The 17,105-nt window shown below is 37.5% G+C and overlaps 1 protein-coding gene across 17 annotated transcripts in view; it reads left to right on the forward strand.

Annotated features, from left to right (window-relative positions):
- Nucleotides 1-4,121: 4,121 nt before the first annotated feature.
- Nucleotides 4,122-17,105, forward strand: part of FIP1L1 (factor interacting with PAPOLA and CPSF1) — a 71,269-nt gene continuing 58,285 nt past the window's right edge. For 3 of the 17 annotated variants that reach the window (XM_055435051.2, XM_055435053.2, XM_088836337.1), the window contains exons 1-9: nucleotides 4,123-4,446; nucleotides 5,593-5,637; nucleotides 5,736-5,775; nucleotides 8,979-9,036; nucleotides 10,077-10,180; nucleotides 14,801-14,865; nucleotides 15,388-15,498; nucleotides 15,936-16,066; nucleotides 16,357-16,425. In XM_055435051.2, coding sequence (XP_055291026.1) covers nucleotides 4,362-4,446; nucleotides 5,593-5,637; nucleotides 5,736-5,775; nucleotides 8,979-9,036; nucleotides 10,077-10,180; nucleotides 14,801-14,865; nucleotides 15,388-15,498; nucleotides 15,936-16,066; nucleotides 16,357-16,425 — 708 coding nt within the window. In that variant the 5' untranslated portion in view covers nucleotides 4,123-4,361. Of the gene's footprint in view, nucleotides 4,447-5,592; nucleotides 5,638-5,735; nucleotides 5,776-8,978; nucleotides 9,037-10,076; nucleotides 10,181-14,800; nucleotides 14,866-15,387; nucleotides 15,499-15,935; nucleotides 16,067-16,356; nucleotides 16,426-17,105 lie in introns of all 17 variants that reach the window. The other 14 variants (XM_055435052.2, XM_055435054.2, XM_088836338.1 and 11 more) reach the window with 9 other exon arrangements.

A 17,105-nucleotide genomic window follows, 5' to 3' on the forward strand; every position in this document is an offset into this window, starting at 1 on the left:
GGGAAAGATTGAAGGTAGGAGGAAAAGGGGACAACAGAGGATGAAATAGTTGGATGTGCTCACCAACTTGATGGACAAGAGTTTGAGCAAGTTCTGGGAGTTGGTGATGGACAAGGAAGCCTGGCGTGCTGCAGTCCAGGAGGTCACAAAGAGTTGGACACGACTGAGCAACTGAATGGCTCAATAGCCCCCTGCATACACCATTGTGTATACTGCATTTTGTTCATTCATTCACCTGTCAATAGATATTTGGATTGCTTTCATGCTTTGGCATTTGTGAATAATCCTACCAGGAACATGGGTATACAAATATTTCTTTAAAATTCTGCCTTCCATTCTTGTGGATATATACCCAGAAGTAGAATTGCTGACTCATACAGTAGTTCTCTCTTTACCTTTTTCAAGGACTCTCTGTTTCCATAGCTGCTGGATACCATTTTACATCCCCACCAAAAGTGTAAACACATTCTAATTTCTCCACATTCCTGCTAACACTTGTTATTTCCGTTATTGTTATTGTTTTGATAGTAGCCTTTCTATTGGGTGTAGGGACTTGTTGTTTTAAAGGTACCATGGGACATCCAGGTGGAAACACGTATCATGGTGAACAGTTGGATTATGATTATGGATTACAGGAAAGAAGTCTAGTAACTTGGGAGTCATTAGCAAATGGATGTGCTTGAGATTGCTTGTGCATAAAGAAGACCAAAGACAATGAGGGTGGTGGACAGATCTCTGAGCAACATTTCTGGATCTGCAGAAGGGAAACCAGTGAGGGAATAACTTTGATGTTATAATTTTGATAAAGGCATACTTTTATATAATTTTATCTTCAAACTACCTATCTTTCAAGTCTCCCCTGGTAGGAGACAAAGATACTTTTAACCAAGGAAGTGTATCCAGGCAAAGAACTCAGTTTGCAAGCAAGAAAGGAAGAGGTATTTTACAGGGTAGTTATTAGTGATTTATGGGCTTCTCTGCTTGTGAAAATCTGTATTTTCAAAGCTTAGCTCAAATGCTACCTCCACCATGAAGGTGATTCTAATACATTATTATTTATCAGTTCTTCGGTTTACCTAATGCCTTGAAAGAAAAGCTCATTTCAGGCAGCTGAAAGGAGAAAAAGGCTCCTCAGCAAAAGGCAGTTGGCCTCCCATGAAACTATCAAAGGTTGTCACAGGCTTATTGAATGGTATATAGAGAAATAGGACTGTGAGTGATTGCCTTATGAAACTCTCAAGCAGAATGTAAAATCTTTATTCCATTACTGTCAGCAGAAGCTAAGATCTCCTTAGTGCTAGGCACACCAGGAATTAGAATGACACATAAGAAGATGCCCTTTTAGAGAGAGGACACGGTGAAGAATCAGGAAAACAGATATGTAGTTAAATAATCACTATATGATGTGACAGACACATGCCACGGAATCGGCACAGTGTACAGAAAGGAGTGTTTAGCTCTGCACTATCCACTCCAGAATAACTCTAACCTCATTTGTATATCCTCATCCTTCCTCCCTCCCTCCACTCCAGCTATATTTTGGGTTTCTTGAATGCCCCAAGGATGCTTCTGCCTTAGGGTCTTTGCACGTGCTATTCTCTCCATCTGATAAGGCTTCTCCCAGAAATTCACAAGAGTTTACTTCTTTCCATTCAGGTCTCTACTCTTCTACAACCTCATTTGAGTGGCCTTTCGTGAACACATACGATTACGTCCTATCCTGCTTCATCACTTTTCTCTGGATCCCCCTTTCTTGCTTATTCTATCATCCTTATCACCATTTGACATACTGTACATTTACATGTTTATTATCTATCTTTCTCATTAGAATGAATGTTTCATGAGAGGAAGCACTTTGTTTTACTCAGTGCTGAATTTACATAGTCTAGAAGTGTCTTCAGAACTTGGTAGGCCCTCCATATAAAGGATAAAGAAATGGGGTTCAGGAAAGATTTTTAAAGTTGATTGTATCTCAACAGACTTCAGAAATACGCAAGGGATTCCTCTACACATAAGTGAGACTGAGAATAGCAATAGAGGAACATTAAATGGTGCACGCAAGCATGTTAAATCTTCAGTGCGGTCTAACTCTTCACAGCCTTACTCTGTAGCCTGCCGGGTGCATCTGTCCATGAGATTCTCTAGGCAAGAATACTGGAGTGGGTTGCCATGCCCTCTTCCAGGGGATCTTCCCTACCCAGTAATGGAACCTGTGTCTCTTTACCGCTGAGCCTGCAGAGAAGCCCAGTATTTAACGGTAATGAGGATAAAAGCCACAAGACTTAAATAAGATGGTGTGGCATTGGTGGTAAAAAAACATTTTATGCTTCAAGACCCACTTTTCCCTTGTAGGCGAGTTAACTTTTTACCACCCTTCTGACTTTCTCATAAAACTGAGCCCTCTTTAATGGTGGGGGTGGAGGGCTGTGTTTTACTCATATTTTTATTTCCCAAGTTCTTCAGTTCAGTCGCTCAGTCGTGTCCGACTCTCCACGACCCCATGAATCACAGCACGCCAGGCCTCCCTGTCCATCACCAACTCCCGGAGTTCACTCAAACTCTTGTCCACAGAGTCGGTGATGCCATCCAGCCATCTCATTCTCGGTCGTCCCCTTCTCCTCCCGCCCCCAACCTTTCCCAGCATCAGTCTTTTCCAATGACTCAACTCGTTGCATGAGGTGGCCAAAGTACTGGAGTTTCAGCTTACAGCATATATTCAATTACTGTTAAAAAAAGAAAAAAATATCATGAAGCACTTAAGGAATGGACATAGTTTGATATACACGAACACGGAAAGGATCTTCAAGACATCGCTGAGAAAAAAAAGGCAAACAAAAGAAGTACACAATAATATGTACAGTTTTGTACACTTTCAGTTCAGTTCAGTAACTCAGTCGTGTGTGACTTTTTGCGACCCCATGAACCACAGCACACCAGGCCTCCTTGTCCATCACCAACTCGTGGAGTTCACTCAAACCCATGTCCATTGTGTCAGTGATGCCATCCAACCATCTCATCCTCTGTCGTCCACTTCTCCTCCTACCCTCAATCTTTCCCTTTATCAGGGTCTTTTCAAATGAGTCAGCTCTCGGCATTAGGTGGCCAAAGTATTGAAGTTTCAGCTTCAACATCAGTCCCTCCAATTAACACCCAGGACTTATCTCCTTTAGGATGGACTGGTTGGATCTCCTTGTAGTCCAAGGAACTTTCAAGAGTCTTCTCCAACACCACAGTTCAAAAGCATCAATTCTTCAGTGCTCAGCTTTCTTTATAGTCCAACTCTCACATCCATACATGACTACTGGAAAAACCATAGCCTTGACTAGATGGACCTTTGTTGGCAAAGTAATGTCTCTGCTTTTTAATATGCTGTCTAGGTTGGTCATAACTTTCCTTCCAAGGAGTAAGCGTCTTTTAATTTCATGGCTGTAATCACCATCCGTAGTGATTTTGGAGCCCAGAAAAATAGTCAGCCACTGTTTCCCCATCTATTTGCCATGAATTGATGGGACTGGATGCCATGATCTTAGTTTCTCAATGTTGAAATGTTTCTGAATGTTGTACACTTTAAGGCTCATTAATCTCAGGTTCTTCCACAACGATATACTTGAAGCAACCATGTATAAAATTTCATAGTGCTGCACATGAAACAGAAAAACAAGACCTACTTCAGGAAAGGAGGGTAGTGGACAAGGTCTTTTTGACAAGGAGAACGCATTCTTCATTTTATGGTTTGACTTTTGTTTGCTGTTAAAACTAATTTTTCAAGAAAGTGAGTATGAATTAGGTTTCTTCTCTAATGAGAAACAGGGACTGATAGGATAACGATTTTATATCACTTCTGTTACAAGTGAAAAATGAAACGCCTTTCACAAGATTTAGAAAAACAAAACAAAACCGATAGAGAAGAGAATGCATGCATCAAAGCCAGAAAGTAACAATGGTTTACTCTCCAGCAGTAGAAACACAAGCTATCAGAGTCGAGGTTGGGGGAGGGGAATCCTAGCCAACGTAGAACATCAGGAGAGAACGCCACGCTAAAAGGCCGGCGGGATCCCGTGGGGGGCGGGGCCAGCCACGATGCGCATGCGCAGCCAGACTCAGGTGGCCGCCACCGCGGAAGTGAAGCCACCTAGAGACGCCCCGCCGCTGGGGTGCTGCTGCGCGTGCGCGGGTGGAGCGGCGCCGGAGTCGTCTGCTTTGCCGCCTCCGCGGCTTGTCTGCCCTGGATTTCAGTCTCGTGCTTCCGTGGTCCGCTCGCCGGCGGGTTCGCGCCCCTCTCGAGCCCCTGGTCAGCGAGGCAGGGGAAGGGGTTGGAGGGGGCTGTTGATCCCCGCGCTTAAGTTGTGCTCGGGGCGGCCATGTCGGCCGGCGAGGTCGAGCGCCTAGTGTCGGAGCTGAGCGGCGGGACCGGAGGGGATGAGGAGGAAGAGTGGCTCTATGGCGGTACGGAACTTCCTGTCCCTTCTCTCTCTCCGGGGTTCTCTCAGGCTTCCCCTCCCGACCCGCAAACTGCCTGCGTCCCGGGCCCCTCGCGCCGCCGCCTGCGGCCTTCCGTGCGGAGCTCCCTCCGGCCTGCCTCAGGCCGAGCGCGGCGTGCGCGTTCCCCGCCCCCCGCCGCCGCCTCCCGCCCAGCCCACGCCCCCAGCGCGCAACGCCCCAGCGGCGGCCGGGCCGGGCCGGGCCGGGCCGGGGGCGCGGGGTCGGAACCCAGCCTCGGCCTCCTCCCGCCCCGGGCTTCTCGGCCGCCTCGCCTCGGCACTCTTTCACGTGTTTCTTGCATCGATTCTGAGCTTTGTTGGCGTGTTTCTTGATGCCCTGTGACTGTAGGATGCCCTTCTTGTCCCACAGTCATTCTGTAATAATAGCTAAATAAAGTTGATGCTGTAAAACTAACGTCTTGTTTCTTGATGGTCAGTTTGTGTGGAATGCACCTGCAAGGGTACCTCCTTGTCTGAAAGTCGTGCTTTAAAAATAATTACTTAAAAGAATGAGAGAAAGAGATGGAATACATTATGGCCCATAAAGAAAACCCCGATTGTCTCCTGTATTAAGGTGAAAATCTTTTTTAAGAGACTGCGCTTTAACCGACATAGAAGTACCTCATGTCCCTTAGGCTTGTGGTTTTCAGTATCATCTCGTGTGTCTTTTTCACAAAATGAATTTACTGCCTCTTTTACTTACCCGTTGAAAGAGAGTTGTTTGACGTTTGTTTTTTAACTTCCATGAAGTCACAGTCCCTTTTTGTCTGTTACCAGTGCTAAGTTTGAAAGTTAATGTTTGTTTCGTGCCTAAAAGGCATATTCTCGATTGTGTTTAGAGTACTCTAGTAAAAGTGCATGTTTGCGCACCTTGCCGCTCCTTGACGTGACTTTGACAAATTTTGATTTTGGTAAACTTGTAAAATACATTACCTTTGGTGCCAGACTTAACATTAGTTAGTACTCTTTGAAATGTAACTGTGTAGGGTTTCTTTTACAAAGATCTGGATATCTTTAATACTTAAAAGTTGATTTTTTAATTTTATTTTTCATTAAAAACATAATCTTGTTAAGTCATTATAAGGTGATCTAACTTTGGATGTGCTTATAGGCCCATGGGACGTGCATGTGCACAGTGATTTGGCAAAGGACCTAGGTTAGTGCTTGTGATGATCACTTCAGATTTTCATAATAATGGTTTCTTTAAGAGTGATTTGTTAATTTTATTTATTTATGTATGTATTTTTTTGGTAGATGAAAATGAAGTTGAAAGGCCAGAAGAAGAAAATGCCAGGTTAGTGAAATTTCTTGTTGATACTTAACAAAGATTGTGTGGTCAAAATTATTTCGTTGTAATCATTGGCTTGAATGAGATTGGAAGACACTGAGTCCTTTATAGTTTATTATTATTTCAGGATGTACTCTTAAAGCAATTCTGTTTGCTAGTAGCCTAGGAGACAAAAAGGTTTTGAGGTAAGGGTTTGAATATTTTTCATATTAAGTAACTTCATAACCTTAAGTGAGCTCAGTAGTGCAGTATACAGTATAACCATTACACTACTAAGGAAAAAAGATTTAAATTAAAAAAAAAGAATTATTTGGGTAACACTTTTACAACTTAACAACTTAAGTGTTTCAAATTTAAAATTAAAAGTGGAATTAGTGAATTTGTTATAAGATTGGAAGCGTTTGTTAGATTATTGGAAAGGTGTGAGGGTCATTAATTGAACATATTAAGGAGCTAGAAGCTTATCCTAAATTCGAAATAGCTCCTGGATACAAGTACATGGATACACGCTGACATTACTCTGACCAGATTCCTTAGTGTCTTAAAATGGGGGAGGCATGATCGCAAAAAGGACTATTAAAGAATATTTGGGTTTAGAAAGACGAGGAAATGCCACTTCACACCCACTAGGATGGCTCTAATCAAAAGACAAGTAGTAACAGGTGCTCCTGAAAATACAGAGAAATTGTAACTCTGATGGTGGAATTGTAAAATGGTGCATTTATTATGGAAGACTTCTAATAGTTTCTCTAAAGGTTAAAATGTAGAGCTGCCATATGTACATGATCCAGGAATTCTACTCCTACATACATTCTTTAGAGAAATTAAAACACACATCACAAAAAGTTTTATGTGAATGTTCATAGTAGCATTATTCATAATAGCCAAATATGGAAGTAACCCGTGTCCATTAAATGATGAATGAACAGATTTAGAAAAGTGGTATATTCATAAGTTGAAATACGGACAGTAAAGAGAAACGAAGTACTGATATGTGTTAGAACCCGGGTGAACCTTGAAAATATGCTTAGTGAAAGAAGCCAGTCACAAAGGACTACATATTACATTATATTAAGTGTACACAACAGGTAAATCCAAAGAGACAGAAAGTAGTTGGTAGTTACCGGGTTAGGAAAAAATGGAGACCAACTACATAACTGAGGTTTGTTTTTGGGTTGATGGAAATGTACTGTAATTAGATAGATACAGTATTCTGTCTTCATACTTAACAATCTTCTGGTTATATGCTTCAAATGAGTAGATTGTATGGTATGTGAATTGTATCTCTGCTGCTATTTTTTAAGAAGTGAATGAAGGGAAGAAGTGAGAAATGGAAACAGCTTAGGGGGTGTTGAATTTATTCTTTGCTTTAAAATACCCCTATTTTGTACTTTTTTTTTTTTAATTAACTCAGTACTGTATCATCTGAAATCTTGTTATTTAATTTTGAAATGGATATATCCAAACCAGTTCCTAACCCTGATCTCAGTTAATCACAAAGTTACGATTTGTGTAGTGTATCGTGATGAAAGTAGTATTACTTCCTATCCTGTTTTTCAGTTGGTCCAGAAATTAATGATAATAACATGATTTTGTGAACTAATTTTTATTTTATTTTGTTAATATGAGTTCTTGGCTACAATTCTTGAAGCTTATTTTCTGATTTCTTCATCAGTACACAGCCTGATTAAATTGGAGAGGAAGCCCTCTCCCTCCCTTGTCACTGTCAAAATGTCTTTATGTTCCTTATTAGCACTTTATTTGGAAAATGTTATTTTTCTAGAAAAAGCTTATAATTTTATCACATTGCTAGCGTTTTAATGGTGATAGAGAATAAAAACTTGAGTCTGTCGGGCACGAGCACCCTGCCAAACCTGTGTTCTGGTATTCAGAGTGGTACATATTATAGTGCCCTAAATGAGCTGAGCTCTTACTATTAGTTTTCCCCAGATTCTTTGTGACTGAAAAAGGGACTAAGCCATCCTTGAAACTGTCATTAACCATTGCTTTGTGCTATCTCTAATTGTCATGTTTCATTGATCCAAGTTTCGGTTAAATATACTGCTTTGTGACATAGAAGAACAAGCCCAGCTGGTTTCTGGGAAATGTACTGAATAATCATAGTTGCCTTTTTTCCCCTTGGGCTAGTGTAGAACAATGAAAATTTAACAGATAAATTTTCAGATTTTACCCTTCGTTTTGCTTTATTTGGAAATTGTATTACAAAAAAAGAAACACTCTAGAGATTAAATTGATTCCTATAGAAACTGTTTGACAAAAAGTGAAGTTTAGAAGAGATAAGCAGGAATTCAGTGAAAAGAGCTTTGAACTGTTATCAACATCTGGACATTTTTCCTAGAAATGCTTTACCTAAATAATTGTGAGTTGCCTTGTACTTGAGTTTATTTATCTATAAAATGAGGTTAATAGTTAATTTCCACTATAAAAATTATAATTGTTAAAAATATAAAAAAACCAGTTGCACTGCAGTACTGGAAATTTGACTTCATGGATAATGGCTATATGCTGAGTCTTGTGAGAATAAGAATGATTATTATTATATAGCAGTTTTGTTATAACAGGGCAAATTCAAATTAATAACTAGCCTTAAAAGTATTTTTGTCATGTGTGAAAATTAGATCTGGAGCTCCTCACCACCAAACTGGAAGCTAGTCTTAAATGAAAATTAACTTTTAATCTTAAATTTTTTTTTTTATTTGACAAAGGACATATATCCAATAAGGTGAAACTATAAAATGAGGAAGAGCATGTGTGTTAACTGAATACTGGATTAATATGATTATACTACCCATCTGAGTTCCTTTGGCACCAGGGAAAAGAGGAAACTGTTACATAGCCCTTGGCAGTTCCTACAGTACCTCAGTGTTCAAGGTATTTTTAGGGTAAATAAGATTAAGTATGATGCATATTTTAAAAATGTAAAAAACTCAAATTGTACCCCACCATCAAACTGCAAATTTGGCATCATTAACAAACTGTGGGTGCAATTCCATTTTACTTCCAGTGTTGAATGTACATGTTTTGTATAGGCATTAGGAATAGCAGAGTAAGTTTTTATCATCTTTTTTCTTATCCAGCGGAGACAGTAATTTCAAGAAACTATCAGACATAGCTTAAGAATACTACAGTGCTCCATCCTTACTTCAGAAAAGTAATACAAAGCTTGTACTTGTTTTTGTTGCTTGTAGTGCCAATCCTCCATCTGGAATTGAAGACGAAACTCCTGAAAATGGCGTACCTAAACCGGTAACGCAAGGCTTTGAGATCTGGTTACTTCTCTGTTCAAAATCTTTATCGGTAGTTTCTTGTTCACATAGGGAAAAACCCCAAATTTAGCATTACTTGCAGTATTTTGAGAATTAGTGGGAGGAAACTCTAGATCAAATGGAGCATTTACAAAGGCTTAATGTTTGTTGCTTTAATAAAAGAGCAGTTTATTATTAATAATAATAAAGAGCCTATTTTTTCAAAGCAAACATTGAGTCTTGCAACCCAAGTTTGTCAAGTGTTTTTAGCAGATATATCTGTATTTTATATATATATATGTGATAGTCTGACCTCGTGCCTGTTAAAAGTGATGTTTTGCAGGTGAACAAATCATTGGTCTTAGGAATATTTTAACATGTTTTAATCCTGTGAAAAAGAAAATGTATTCTGCCAAGCTCGAAATTGTATACAAAAAACTATTTAGTCTACGAGTTCTACTTTTTAATTTTACTCTTTTGTGACTAAGCACAAAACAGCCTTTTAGAGCCAAAATAAAACCTTTGTGTATGGCCCAACTTTTACTCATAGAAGCAAAGTATTCCCTCAGTCATTTGCATGCAGGGCCTCTACTGTGTGTAAATGATTGTCAGGAGTAAGTGAACTGTTTTTTTAACTGTTTGGTGATTTTAACCATGACTTTGTGACCCTTAAAAATTGTTTTCCTTTTACCTTCATGTTCTTTCTGTTAAGAATTCCTGAAATCTTTTTAAGTTTATCTTCTAGCTATTTTAGTATGTTGCTTTAGATCTTATTTTTAAGAGGAGCAGTTCTTAATCGGAAAAATACATACAGTGTTATTTACAAAAAGACAAAGATGAAAAAAGTTTTACTTAACATCGTTATCCTTCTGTCATGTAAAACATCAGAGTTGTAAATGAGTTTAAATAGGCAGCAGCACTATAACTTTTTCCTTTAAAAGGAGCTCAAAAAATGCAGAACAGTACCTTTTCAGTTACTCATGTCAAATCAAATGTTGAAATGGATTATTGAGTGCATTTTGTGGTTGTTTTTTGGTGTAGAAAGTGACTGAGACGGAAGATGATAGTGATAGCGACAGTGATGATGATGAGGATGATGTTCACGTCACTATAGGAGACATTAAAACGGGAGCACCACAGTATGGGTGAGTTATTATTAAGTAACAGTTGTATGTGCTTCAGTCAAAGGCAGTGTGCCTGTATCAGACAGTTAGTGATTGATTCCATTGTTTTTACAATTTTCCATCTGACCATGATATGAATTCTTATTAAAATTTCATAAATTGCTAAGACAGTAGGTACAAGTTCTTGGCACAAGGGAAAAAAATATTTGTAACTATCTGTGGTGATGGATGTTAACTAAATTTACTGTAATCATTTTGACAATTTGTACATATATCAAATCATTCTGTTGTAAACCTAAAGTTAATACAATATTATATGTCAGTTATAGGGCTTCCCAGGTGGCACTAGTGGTAAAGAACCCGCCTGCCAGTGCAGGAGACGTAAGAGACACGGGTTTGGTCCCTGGGTTGGGAAGATCTCCTGGAGGAGTGCATGGCAACCCACTCGAGTATTCTTGTCTGGAGAATCCCATGGAAAGAGGAGCCTGGAGGGCTATGGTCCATAGGGTCACAAAGAGTCAAGACACAACTGAAGCGACTTGGCATGCATGCATGCATCTAGTTACATCTCATGATGTAAAGGGATTTCAGAATGAAATTTTTTTCCTTAAATGTAAAGTTAGGTAAACTTGTATAGAAGTAGCAGTTTTTTGTTCTTGAAATTGAAGTGTTTTTACAAATTAATTGAGTGCCACAGATTCTTTAATTAGATTTAGAAAACCTTAAATTGTTGTTTGCATCTATATTATTTTCAACATTTTATTACTTTTCCAGACCTGAGTTTAGGTTCTTTAGTTTTTTTGTTCAATAAAAACAATAACCAAGGTACTTCTTTTTCCTTTTTATAGTGTATTTTTCAAGTGGTTAATAATCCTGAGGGCTGTTTATGCCAATATGTTGTCTCAGGGTTTATAGTCTATAAAGCTGGATCAAGTGAATGGACTGCTGAGAAATAAAGTACAGATTGTGATTTTGTTATGGTGGTAGAATAAGAGTTGACCTTTTTTCTGTGCTTTTCAATTTGGGTATATACTGTGGTACTAGTACCTTGAAAACAAACTTTTCATTAATTGCACTATTGTTTATTAGGCAGTCTTATCTGAAATGGAACAATATATACATAAATACTTTTGAATATTTTATCTACTAGAGAAAGTTTTTGAAGTTATGTCAGGAAGCTTAAAGGTAATTCAGCTGTCGTAATCAGTTTTGCATTATAATAATGACTGCTTCTGGAATTTTAAGACCCTAGCAGCTTTTGGGGGGGCAGAATTTAAATGATACATGTTAGGGTAATGCTTGATGTTCTCCTCATCCCCACTTAAAGTAAATGATTAGTGTTGAGCTTGTGATGTTAGTAAGCCCTTACGGTAATAGGCCTTTGTCATCTGGGCTTCCCTGGTAGCTCAGATAGTAAAGAATCTACCTACATAGATAGAGACGGCCCGGGTTCCATCCCTGGTTTGGGAACATCCCCTGGAGAAGGGAATGTCTCCCCACTCCAGTATTCTTGACTGGAGAATTCCATGGACAGGAGGAGCTACAGTCCTGCTAACGGGCTGCAGTCCATGGGGTCACAAAGAGTCGGACACAATTGAGTGACTAACACTTTGACTTTCTTTTTCATTTGCACTATGCAGAAGGAACACTTTAAAATAATACCATAGTATTCATTGCATTTTTAGTAAATATTGTCCTCTAAAATTATTTGTGTTTGCGAATATAGAAGAATTAAAGGAAATGGTGATTATTTTTTACTCACATGACCAATTTGGGGATAAGACTTTCATACAAATATTAAATACACATAGACTCCCATAGTACTTTATCTGAAGTTTATTTCTTATAGCAGTTTTATGGATTGTAATTATGTTTGCACATTGATCACAGTTAGACTCTGAAAACTTTGAGTAGAAACCATGGTTTATGAATTTTCCTATTTTTTACATTGTCCAGGATATGGTATTTAGTAGATGTTTATTTAGTAAATAGACTGCATGTTGGAAAACACAGTTGTCTTTGAACATTTTTCTTCCCTCAACATTTGACCATGAAAATTTTCAAACATTCAAAGAAGTTTAAGGAATTGATGTCGACACCCACTTACTCATCAGCTGGATTATATAATTTATGTTTTGCTGTGTTTGCTGTGACACCTCTCTGTCTACTACCTACCTCCATGCCTCCACCCGCTCATCAGTCCATCTTTTCTTTTGTATTTTTTAATGCATTTCAAACTAAGTTACAGATATTTCCGGAGAGTATAAAGCTTTTTTAACCTTTCTATCTCAAGATATAGCCACTGAAAACTGAAAGAAAGCCTAGGAAAAAATAAAATTTGATGAATATTTACTTTGTGCAGTGTTTTCAGAAGCAAATTTAAAGAGCAAATTGTTTTTAAGGAACAATGCTAAATTGGTTTATTGTAAGCTGCTAGAAAGTAAAAACTAGAACTGTTGTAGGTAACATACTTTTTGTTACAGAGTTTATGGTATCTATAAGTAAGGTAAGAATAAAAGCAAATATTAGGGTAGGAATAATTTACCTTGTATAGAGGAGTGGCTTCTCAGCTATGTCTTTGAAATTCATCTGCTCATTCATTAAATACTTTTTAAAGAAAGCTTGTCTGGCATTCTGTTAATTGATGATGGGAATATAAACTATTCTTGTTTATCAAAAGTAGTGAGGAAGACAGACATGTGAGCACACACTTTCTAGCTAACCAGTGTAAGTGCTTAGCTAGAAACATGTACAGTGATTTAAAAGTTTTGAGAGGACGGTTGCTAAAAGTCTACGTGTGTTGAGAAAATTCTAGAGGAGGTAGTATTTGAATTTTTCAATAATTCTTGAGACAGAAGGAAATAGACTGATGTTTTTGGCAGGAGAAGCTACTTAGATGTAGTGGAAGCATGACTTAGAGGAACCAGAATGCTGGAGAATAAGGTAGATGAGAAAGGTTGCTTCTTTAAACCACATAAGAGGGAAATTAGTACATTTTTGCCATGTCATCATGGAACCTTTAAGTAAATAAAGTAAAACTCTAGCAGAAGTAGTTGAGATGTGCTAGACAGAAATTAGTTAATAGATTTAAAGTAATCATCCACATGGGATGATAATCAAAACTAAGCCAGCAGCAGTAATATAGGGATAGATGAAATAATTTGATATCAGAGTAAAGAATAAATGGAAATAACATGGGTAACGGTTGTTTATAGATGGAAAGGGAGATAAAGGACTCAATGACTTGGATGGAGATTTTTAGATTAGTTCATTTTATACGTAGCAGTGTATTACCATATATGGGTACGGTGGGAGGAACAGGTTGAAATAAAATCTCTTGGTACATTTTATTTGAAGTTCCTTTAGACATCCAGGTACATAGGATCTGGTCCCTAGAGAAGCCTGAGATCTCATGGTGGCGGGGCAGCTATTGATTGGTGTCAGATTTACTTGAATACAGTTTTCCAAACAACTAAGCTTCTTTACTCACAATGAATGCAAAGGCTTGGTGGCATTAAGAAAGAAAAGTAACATTTTAAAAGGCACAGTGGGAAAGGGAAGGTAGCTGGGTGGAAAGTAAAGAACTTCATGTAATGAACTATGGTAAGCCATAAATACTGTTTTGATTTATCCTTTAGCAGTTCTGTAAGAGGACCATTTGGAGACAGTCCTTGGTTTTTGTACTTTGACTTTCAAATAGCTGGGACTTTTGTATATCTTATGTAGATACCTCAGAGTTCTTTTGCTGTGCTGAACTTGATTGTTGAAATGTAAGTATTAAGAGGCAGGAACCATATTTGTCCAGTTCCTCATTCTCTCTCCTTAGCTTAGAACTATATGGGATACATTGTTGGTACTCAAGCATTTATTGTTGTGTACGACTCTTTCGACGCCATTGACTCCTCTCATGGGATTTCCCAAGCAAGAGTCCTGGAGTGGGTTGCCATTTCTTTTTTCAGGGAATCTTCCTGACCCAGGAGTGGAACCCATGGCTCCTGCTGCTCTCTTGCATTGCAGGCGGGTTCTTCACCGCTAAGCCATGGACGGAAGCATTTATTAATGAATTAGCCAATGAGATGATAAAACCTTTCAAGTTGGTAATGATGGTCTTCCTTGATAGTAACCGTTTTGTTTGGGCTACCTTTTATTTCTTACATTTATAGCAGTGGAGCTTTATACAAATATTTGAGTATTTTATTGAATCTAGCCCTACTTTTTTTTAGGCAGAATAACCTGGGTGTCACAATTAACACATTGGAGACAAAAGATGAACATTATTAGGCAGGCAAGAAGCAGTGAGTTTTCCCAAGTCCAAATGAATGAGTAGGAGATGAGGAAGTAAAAACACAGCATGTAAACTGTTCTTTCCTTTCCAGCCAAATTTCTGGTTAGTTTGTAACAGTGGAATATTGAATTATTTACAGGTAGGTTTTTAAGATGGAAAATTAATCATAGTTCTAAAAAATTTGTTTTTATCTTTTATTAAGCAAATGACAGACTTGTAAAATTTAAAACATTTTCTAAAATGTTTGAGTTTAGTGTCAGTCTATCCAGTTAATATGTGGCTATATAATTTATATGTACGTACTGAATATTTTGTTGTTTGCATTTCAGGATAATTTGTATTATTTTGCTTTTTAGGAGTTATGGTACAGCACCTGTAAATCTTAACATCAAGACAGGAGGAAGAGTTTATGGAACGACTGGTAAATTTATATTTGTAGTTGCATCAATAGGAAAATCGGGCATATATCTGAATAAGTCATGAATAGATGTTAGTTATTACAGCTCAGTTAAAAAGAACAGTTTTGACCATATATAGTGGGCACTTTCCTGTAAGTGGCTAGTTAATAAATAGTTTAGGCTGTGTGGGTCCCATAGGGTTCCTGTCACGTGTGTGTTTTTGTTGTTGTTTATTCTACAACTTTTTTTAAAGGTAGAAATCTTTCTTAGCTCACAGCATGTATGAAGATAATGATTTAAAACGGAAGTTTCTTGGTACAGGAATCCCTTATTATAAACAAGAAGTCTCTAATCTCTCTGCTTTATCTTATAACTATGCCATAAACTTTGACCTCACTTATTTGTGGAAACGTTACTACTTAGTGTGAAATCTTTGCCACAGTTAGTGCTAGCATTAGCAGTAGTAAAAAGGTGTCATTGTTTTCTGTTTGTCTGTGGTATCTCTCACTAATATGGTTCCTTTACCGTTTTGTAATTTTCTAAAGTAGGAACGAAAGTCAAAGGAGTAGATCTTGATGCACCTGGAAGCATTAATGGAGTTCCACTCTTGGAGGTAGATTTGGATTCTTTTGAAGATAAACCATGGCGTAAACCTGGTAAGATTATTGTGGATTATATCAGTTTGAAAAAATTTTTAGTATAAATAATCATTAGCAAAGTTTTTTTCAGCGTCACTATGAACAATCATTAGAAAAGTTTTTTTCAGCATAGAATGTTATTTTTTAAATGTAATTTTTATTGTCTTAAGCACACAGGTAATAATGATTTATATTATTAAATCTTACATGTGACCTAGCATTATGTAAAAGTAGACTCATTGTTTTTATTACAATGCCAATTCTAGAGGAAATCATTTTGGTCAAAACTTTGTATAGTTCTGTTGCTTTATGGTATTAATTGGGAGAATTGGTAAAATTAGAAGAGGTGATAAGACTTAATAGAACTCTATATTTTTACAGTTTATTATATTTTATGTACTACATAAAAATAGAATTGAAATCAGTTGTACACTGAAATTGTGTTTTATCTTTAGGTGCTGATCTTTCTGATTATTTTAATTATGGGTTTAATGAAGATACCTGGAAGGCTTACTGTGAAAAACAGAAGAGGATACGAATGGGGCTTGAAGTTATACCAGTTACCTCTACTACAAATAAAATTACGGTAATTAGTAAATATTCCAAAGTACCTCAGCCTTTTCTACTGCCCCAATTTTATTCCCTAAATACATCAGTTTTTCCCTATAAAGGTGGTTAAATGCTATATGATAGTTTAAAAATTCCATTTTACCGTGTTTGTTTTTTTCCCCTCCTTCCCTTTCAGAGTTTCATATTAATGATTATCTGATGTTTTTAGTTTCATGTTGCAGACTAGCCACAGCTGGTTTGTCTTTATGTGGCCTGTCAATTAAAAATTATGTGGTATCTTAATGGGGAATATGTTATTTAACTTAGGCCGAAGACTGTACTATGGAAGTTACACCAGGTGCAGAGATCCAAGATGGCAGATTCAATCTTTTTAAGGTGAATTTTAGTAAATTATCCTTGGTTGCTCTCATTTTTTGTTCTTGAGTCTGCTCCCATACCACTACTCGAGGGACAAGATTAAAATGGAAATAGCTACCTTTTTTCCAAATCTTCAGCTTCCTGGTGACTTACAAATTTGCTGATTGTTGTTTTATCTCCACTTTTGCAAGCATGTGAATTATAGCCTATTATACTAACAAATGCAAAGTAAAACTATTCTTGCTGTATGTTGTGATTTTGAGTCAAGTGTATGTTTGTTTGTAGGATATAAAAGTTCATGCCAACAGGCTAAGCACTCATTGTAGATCCTGCTGTAATTTTTATCAGAATTGGAGACTTATTTTTCCTGATTTTCTGTTAAAAAATGGTAAGGTAGATGGCATACCCTGTCTTATCTTGTGTGACACTGAAATCATTGGTGTGATGTCTCTTACAGTTTAAGGTGTCTCAAGAATCATAGGTATTCTTTGAGAGTCACCAAGAAAGACTCAACAAAACTAGGATAAAGTCATTGATTTTTTAAAATGAATATTTACAAGGAGCAAGTTAGTGAGGAACTTGTAGGTTGATACCACTTGGGTATCAGGTCTGACTTTTTGCTTCTCTATTCCATATGATCATTCCAAAGAATAATAATATATTTTCATACTTGTGTGATACACAGCATCCCACAAACT

This window comes from Moschus berezovskii, chromosome 5 (genome assembly GCF_049115385.1).
Source record: "Moschus berezovskii isolate FMDL1 chromosome 5, NW_MosBer_1.0, whole genome shotgun sequence".
Classification (NCBI taxonomy): domain Eukaryota; kingdom Metazoa; phylum Chordata; class Mammalia; order Artiodactyla; family Moschidae; genus Moschus; species Moschus berezovskii.